The sequence below is a fragment of the Anolis sagrei genome, chromosome 4 (assembly GCF_037176765.1).
Source record: "Anolis sagrei isolate rAnoSag1 chromosome 4, rAnoSag1.mat, whole genome shotgun sequence".
Lineage (NCBI taxonomy): Eukaryota > Metazoa > Chordata > Lepidosauria > Squamata > Dactyloidae > Anolis > Anolis sagrei.
In genome coordinates this window covers 1,930,028-1,938,162 of record NC_090024.1, presented here as the reverse complement: position 1 = coordinate 1,938,162, position 8,135 = coordinate 1,930,028, and the positions used below count along the sequence as shown (strand labels likewise).

The following is an 8,135-nucleotide window of genomic DNA, read 5'->3' as shown; positions in this document are numbered from 1 at the left end:
CCAGAGCTGAAGGGAGCTGGCAGACGCTCTGTTTGCAGCCCTTCCATTTCCTCCTGCCCCTTTTGCAGAAGAAACAATACTCTCCTGGCCATCTTATCTTTGGCAGCTGAGAACTTTGGAACAAGGCGTACAAAACTGAGAAGTCCACTTGGTGAGAAATAGTCGGTTCCTGCAAAAAAGGGTGTTCTTTGGTGTTTGAGAGGAAGGAAGGGAGGGAGGGAGGGAGGGAGGGAGGGAGGGAGGGAGGGAGGAAGGAAGGAAGGAAGGAAGGAAGGAAGGAAGGAAGGAAGGGGGTCACTGGCTATCTCTTGATCCTTTCCATTGAGCACCACATTGAGGGGCCCCACTGCAGGGGGTGCACAAAGTGAGCCCCCAGATCCTCCTCTGGGGCAATGGGAGCAGAGGGGGAGCCTTTGGGCATCAGACGGGATGGGGAGGCCAGTGCAGGGGGGTCCCTCCGTCTTGCTTTGGCCTCCCAGAGCTGAAGGGAGCTGGCAGATGCTCTGTTTGTGGCCCTTCCGTTTCCTTCTGCCCCACATGGAACACGTGAGGCCCCCCTCTGGGCCGGGCGCTCCTCTGGGCCCCCAATGGGAGGGCATTCAGAGGGGATCCCAGCTCCCCAGAGTCATCTTCTTTGCCTCCTGGGGGCAGGCAGAGTTCAGGCTTCTTCAGCATGCGTGGTGGGGGTCACGTGGAGACGCAGGCCAAAGGGCAGGTGGTCAGAGCAGGTGGCCAGCTGGGTGATGAAGGAGACCTTCTCCACGGCCTGCAGGCAAAGAGGAGGGACACGGTGAGGCAGGCAGGCAGGAAGGAGGCCCTCTCATGCCCCAGACATTGCCTGGTCCATACCACATTCTGCCTGCTACTTGATGGAATTGTGGGACCTTGCAATGGACCCTCTCGTAGATACTGAGATGTTCACCCAATGCCCTTCCTCCTCTCGTTGCTATGTTCAACGCAAGATCGAGAGCACTCTGCTCACCGGAAATATAGAATCCTAGAATCCTAGAGTTGGAAGAGACCTCATGGGCCATCCAGTCCAACCCCATTCTGCCAAGAAGCAGGAAAATCAGATTCAAAGCACCCCTGACAGATGGCCATCCAGCCTCTGCTTCAAAGCCTCCAAAGAAAGGAGCCTCCACCACACTCTGAGGCAGAGAGTTCCGCTGCTGAACAGTTACCCCAGTCAGGAAGTTCTTTCTCATGTTCAGGTGGAATCTCCTTTCCTGTAGTTTGAAGCCATTGTTCCATTGTGTCTAGTCTCCAGGGAAGCAGAAAGGAAGATTGCTCCCTCCTCCCTGTGACTTCCCCTCACATATTTATACACGGCCTTCATCTTGTCTGGGCGGCTCTCTTTCGGACTGTGACCCCACAGCCCCTTTCCACATGGACCTGTGCCCTCCTCATTCTTGTTCCCAGGCTTGTCCCTTTATCTCTGCTGATTTCCACCTTGTGGCTTAGACCCAGCCCTTTCAGGTGTGGCACGATCCTTTGGACCCTGGACTCTCCTTGGCCTCCCACTCAGTTTTATGCCACCCACAAATACAACTGGACTTTCCACAAGGCCAAAGGACTATACAACAGAAACCCACAGTGGTTCCGGGTAGCAAGCACGTTCTTTCCTAGATGAGTATCTAATCATCTTATCTCGAATGGTAAGCCGCATCCAGCAAAACAACCTCTGCTCCACCACCTGGCGCTGCCTTTCCTGAGTAGTGGGGCTGAGCCTGCCTTGGTCTAACCCTGGCATGGGCAAACTTGGGCCCTCCAGGTGTTTTGGGCTTAGGCACCTACCATTCGTAACAGCTGGTAGGCTGTTACGAATGGTGGGAGTCTAAGTCCAAAACATCTGGAGGGCCCAAGTTTGCCCATGCCTGGCTTAGGGTCTCCACAAATCAACAATTAGGGCTGGTAATAAACAAGATGAACCTGAACTCTTAACATGAATGGTGGAAGTCTAAGTCCAAAACATCTGGAGGGCCCAAGTTTGCCCATGCCTGGCTTAGGGTCTCCACAAATCAACAATTAGGGCTGGTAATAAACAAGATGAACCTGAACCCTTAACACAGTTTGCCTATGCCTAGTCTACCCCTTAATCCTGTCCTAAAAAATACATCCCATTTATAGCATATATAATCCATTCAATGATGAATTAATTCCATCCTGGAACCTGCACTTCTTTGGAGGTCTTTGGGCCATGTTTGGAAGGGCCACTCTCAAGAGTATTCTATCAATTGGCTCCTGTGTACCCTTCAAGCTCTGCCATTGTGTGATCCAAATGCAACTGGGATTGCTCTTTGTCCACTGAAGGAATAGGATCCTGCTACCTGCTTTGGCCTGACCCACCTCCTGCACTCTTTCTCTGCTCTCAAGCCATAACATTCAAGCCATCTCATTCCTTGCTCACCCACCCACACAGCCAGGGCTCCCACACTGACCGTTCTAAGGCCCAGAGACCCAGGGTGCTCCCGGTACAGGATGTAGTCCAGGCGCCGGCCTTCACACCCGGTGGCTGAGGGGTCTGGCTGCCCATCTGCCAACACCGGCCCGGCCAGGAACTTCTTGCGTCCATCTGGTTGCTCCAAAGTCCTGCAAGAAGACCAAAGACTGAGACTCAGGTGGGGTGGGAAGACCTCCCTAATGGCCCCCTGGAAAAACTTAACAATGGCCAGCCATGTTCTAGGTATTGGTGCTATTATATCATATCGTTAATTTGTGCTTGAATTATAATATATAGTTTGTTACATAGTGTTATATTATTCATGCTTGATATCTATATAAATAAAAATGTCATGTTAGTTTGTGGGATTAACATAACTCAAAAACCACTGGGGGAATTGACACCAAATTTGGACACAAGACACCTCTCAGGCCAATGGAAAACACTGAAAAACACATCAGAAAATACTTAAAAAGCCCCAAAACAAAAATACATTACAACACATGCGCAAAACCACATATATACACATATAAACATATATATAGACACACAAAACACATATAAACAGACTGGGCCACAGCAACGCATGGCAGGGGACGGCTAGTGTAATGCATAATTCGCTATAGACTGTTATGTTATTCACCAACTGTAGAGGTACAATGGTATGAACTGGTAGTGGGAATTTCAGTGTATTTCAGAAGCTGAAGCTAATGGTCAGCAGAGGCTGGGACAACGTCTCTCATTAACTTCTGCAGATATCAGACAGGATGAGCTGCAGACTTGTTTTGGAGGCAGTTTGCTGGCTGAGGTCCTTCTTATATGAAAGTTAGACACAGGAGAATGAGATAATGTTTTGACTGGGGTGTTTCCAGGCTGTGTGGCTGTGCTCCAGCAGCATTTTCTCCTGATATTTTGCCTGCACCTGTGGCACCTGGCATCTAGAACACGGCCACACAGTCTGGAAGCCACAGATCACCCCAGTGATGATAGCCTTCGACAATACAATGTTTTGATATCTCGACTACTGTACAACCTATAAATCTTGTAGTCTTTTTGGGAGCACCCCTTCCCCAAACCCTTCGCTCACCTCTTCATGTTCTCCGGGGTCGACACGGGCTCTTCGTAGATCTCCAAGTAGGCCATCAGGGTCCCTGAGGAGGACAGGAGCAAAAGCTGAGCAGGGAGCCCTTCCCAGAAAGCCTCACTTGCAAGGCCAGAGGGAAGCGCCATGGCCAGAGGACAGTGGTCAGCATGAAAAGAGGAAGAGAAAGGAGGACAAAGTCCCATCTTGGAAGAGAAGAAGCCTCTCTATAGAGCAGTGCTTCTCAACCTTCCTAATGCTGTGACCCCTTAATACAGTTCCTTATATTGTGGTGACCCCCAACCATAACATTATTTTCATTGCGACTTCACAACTATAATTTTGCTCCTGTTATGAATTATCTTGTAAATATCCAATATGCAGAATGTATTTTCATTCATTTGGCACAAATACTCAATACGCCCAAATTTGAATACTGGTCGGATTGATTTTTTCATTTGGGAGTTGTAGTTGCTGGGATTTATAGTTCACCTACAATATCAAAGAGCATTCTGAACTCCGCCAGTGATGGAATTGAACCAAACTTAGATCACAGAGCTCCCATGACCAACAGAAAATACTAGAAGGGTTCAGTGGGCATTGACTTTTATATAGAATCATAGAATCCTAGAATCAAAGAGTTGGAAGAGACCTCCTGGGCCATCCAGTCCAACCCCATTCTGCCAAGAAGCAGGAATATTGCATTCAAATTACCCCTAACAAATGGCCATCCAGCCTCTGCTTAAAAGCTTCCAAAGAAGGAGCCTCCACCACACTCTGGGGCAGAGAGTTCCACTGCTGAACGGCTCTCACAGTCAGGAAGTTCTTCCTCATGTTCAGATGGACTTTTCCTGTTGTGAATTATAGGCACATGGTTCCTGCTACATCAAATGTATATATTTTCATATTTTCCTTTGTACTAGTGGCCTTCCCTTGACCTTTTTTTCCTTCCCTTTCCTTATGAAGAAATCCCCCCCCCCCCAATCCCGGAAACTGCAGAGCCCCAGACATTCCAAAGACCCCAATACACAATTTCCTTTGCATGAAAAATAAACTGGCAGGCAGCTTTGTTCTCAGAGGATTGCCCAACAATGCTGTTTGCCCCTTGGCAGACCCCTAATCATTTTTCTACCTGGAAGACAGGGGACCCTCGAAAGGCCCCCACCTTCGCACTGGTTGATTTAACTAACTTCCCACTAAGGAACATTCACCCCAGTTTCGCCCTCATTGTCTTCATATTTGCTGGCTAGTAAAATCCGGACTTGCCTTTACACATGTTGATTCATTCCAATCAAAACACAATAGATCAGGCTTGCTTGAGACTCCCTCTTTGTCTCGCAGGCCACATGGCATTTTTTTCAGAACTCATTCACAAGATTCCTTTGTGTTCTATCATCCCGCCTCCCTCTTTCCTGATTTGCTATCGCCGCTAAATGGCAGGAGCCTCCCCATTGGACCCTACGGACCACTGGAGCTTCCTGATTGGTCCAGGGGCGCGGGGGGTGGGAGGGCCGCCTCCCAGCTGTTTGCCCATTGTCCAATCACAGTGGAGGGCAGCAGGGAGGCTGGGGCGGGAAGTTTGAACTCTGCAACTTTGAATTTACTATAAATATGGCTGTATCAAATGTATTTCTTTATGCTCTGCTGGCGAATGATCGCAGCTCTGCATCCTTTCCAGCTGGATCGCTAAATAAACCTCGATGGCTTTTCTTCAACCTTTGTGAGATTTATTTGGGAAAAATCAGGGAAAATTCTGGGCCTTGCTCCTCTTTCGCTTGCCAAGGGTTTTGGACTCTCTTTGGTAGGTCTAATGGCTCCTGTCTCCTGGGCAGGAGCCTCCAAATTCTAGCTCGATATCAGCATTGGCTACACCGCTCCGCATTGGAGACCAAATCTCCTTTCACCTTCTTCCTTGAGACACAGGAGGGGATGGTGAGTGGGGGGAAGGAGATGGAGGGGGTCCAGGGGCCACTCACCTATCACCCAGGGCTTGTCCTCTCGGGGCCCCACGCGGCACGGATCCGTGTACACGGTGAAGATATCGTGGCTTTGCTCCAGCTCGTCCCCTAAGGGGAAAGAGGCGTGTGAGAAAGGCATTCCTGTGTTACGTGTACATGTGTGTCCCAGCCTAGTATGTCCCCCCAACGCACCTTCGGAGCAGTTGTCGAAATTGAGGTCCCCACAGTAGATGTCAAAGGCCACGATGTCCCCTGGCTGGGTGCTGGCGTCCTGGAACTGCTGGGCCCACATCAGGCCAAGGGTCATCTGGTCGCACCGCACCTGGGCATCGGCTGGGCAGGAAACAGGGTATCATTTATCTCAGGCATGGGCCAACTTGGGGCCTCCCTCCAGGTGTTTTGGTCTTCAACTCACACCATTCCTAACAGCCTAATGGCTGTTAGGAATGGTGGGAGTTGAAGTCCAAAACACCTGGAGGGAGGCCCCAATTTGGCCCATGCCTGCTACAGAGGATTATGTTATTCAGGAATAGTTGCACTGCTCCTAAGCTTTCAACAACAATGGTCAGGAATTCTGGGAGCTAAGATTGATAAAACCCAATTAGTGGGGGGGGGGGGGATGATGGAGATGCAAAACACAAAATGGCTGGAGGAAAATGCTGAGAGTGTCTTTGACTGCAAGGAGATCCAACCAGTCCACCCTCCAGGAAATGAAGCCCGACTGCTCATTGGAGGGAAGGATATGAGAGGTGAAGATGAAGTTCTTTGGCCACATCATGAAAAGACAGGAAAGCTTAGAGAAGAGAATGATGTTGGGGAAAAGGGAAGGAAAAAGGAAGAGGGGCCGACCAAGGGCAAGATGGATGGATGGCATCCTTGAAGGGACTGGATTGACCTTGAAGGAGCTGGGGATGGCCATGGCCGACAGGGAGCTCTGACGTGGGCTGGTCCATGAGGTCACAAAGAGTCGGAAGCGACTGAATGAATAAACAACAACAATGAGAAGACAATGATGCTGGGAAAAATGGAAGGGAAAAGGAAAAGGGGCCGTCCAAGGGCAACATGGATGGATGGCATCCTTGAAGGGACTGGCTTGACCTTGAAGGAGCTGGGGGTGGTGACTGCTGACAGGGAGCTCTGGCGTGGGCTGGTCCATGAGGTCACAAAGAGTCGGAAACGACTGAATGAATGAACAACAACAGATTATTATTAATAATTATTATTATTAACTGTGGTGCTGGAGGAAAGTTCTGAGAGCGTCTTGGACCGCGAGAAGATCCAACCAGTCCATCATCCGGGAAAGAAAGCCCGGCTACTCATTGGAGGGAAGGAGATGAGAGGCAAAGATGAAGTCGTTTGGCCACATCATGAGAAAACAGAAAAGCTTAGAGAAGACAATGCTGCTGGGGAAAATGGAAGGAAAAAGGAAGAGGGACAAGGTGGGAGGATGCCATCCTTGAAGTGACTGGATTGACCTTGAAGGAGCTGGGGGTGGTGACGGCCGACAAGAAGCTCTGGCGTGGGATGGTCCAAGAGGTCACAAAGAGTTGGAAGCAACTGAATGAATAAACAACAACATGTGAAGACAATGATGCTAGGAAAAATGGAAGGAAAAGGGAAGAGGGGCTGACCAAGGGCAAGATGGAGGGATGGCATCCTTGAAGTGACTGGCTTGACCTTGAAGGAGCTGGGGGTGGTGACGGCCGACAGGGAGCTCTGGCGTGGGCTGGTCCATGAGGTCACAAAGAGTCGGAAACGACTGAATGAATGAACAACAACAGATTATTATTAATAATTATTATTATTAACTGTGGTGCTGGAGGAAAGTTCTGAGAGTGCCTTGGACCATCGGAGATCCAACCAGTCCATCCTCCAGGAAAGAAAGCCCAACTGCTCATTGGAGGGAAGGATAGTAGAGGCCAAGTTGAAGTCCTTTGGCCACATCATGAGGAGACAGGAAAGCTTGGAGAAGACAATGATGCTGGGGAAAATGGAAGGAAAAAGGAAGAGGGGCAGACCAAGGGCAAGATGGATGGTTGGTATCCTTGAAATGACTGGATTGACCTTGAAGGAGCTGGGGGTGGTGACGGCCCACAGGGAGCTCTGGCCTGGGATGGTCCAGGAGGTCACAAAGAGTTGGAAGTGACTGAATTAATAAACAACAATGAGAAGACAATGATGCTGGGGGAAATGGAAGGAAAAAGGAAGAGGGGCCGACCAAGGGCAAGGTGGATGTATTGCATCATTGTATTGGTGCATTGAATTTTGCTGTTTCCTGTGTGCTGTGAACCGCTTTGAGTCGCCTCTGGGCTGAGAACAGCGGTATAGAAGTAAAATAAAGTAAATAAATAAATAATTGCATCCTTGAAGTGACTGGAATGACCTTGAAGGAGCTGGGGGTGGTGACGGCTGACAGGGAGCTCTGGTGTGGGCTGATCCATGAGGTCACAAAGAGTTGGAAGCAACTGAATGAATAAACAACAACAATGAGAAGACAATGATGCTGGGAAAAATGGAAGGAAAAAGGAAGAGGGATCGACCAAGGGCAAGGTGGATGTATTGCATCCTTAAAGTGACTGGATTGACCTTGAAGGAGCTGGGGGTGGTGACGGCTGACAGGGAGCTCTGGCATGGGCTGGTCCAGGAGGTCACGAAG

The 8,135-nt window shown here is 49.6% G+C and overlaps 1 protein-coding gene across 1 annotated transcript in view; it reads right to left on the bottom strand.

The window, feature by feature from the left end:
* Positions 1-228: 228 nt before the first annotated feature.
* The window catches only part of LOC132775195 (sphingomyelin phosphodiesterase 5-like), a 31,053-nt gene continuing 23,146 nt past the window's right edge, over positions 229-8,135 (bottom strand). Inside the window, exons 5-9 of the mRNA XM_067467201.1 lie at positions 5,672-5,812; positions 5,498-5,587; positions 3,528-3,591; positions 2,439-2,589; positions 229-766 (exon numbers count right to left, since the gene is read on the bottom strand). Of these exons, the coding sequence (XP_067323302.1) occupies positions 659-766; positions 2,439-2,589; positions 3,528-3,591; positions 5,498-5,587; positions 5,672-5,812 (554 nt within the window). The 3' untranslated portion in view covers positions 229-658. The remainder of the gene's footprint in view (positions 767-2,438; positions 2,590-3,527; positions 3,592-5,497; positions 5,588-5,671; positions 5,813-8,135) is intronic.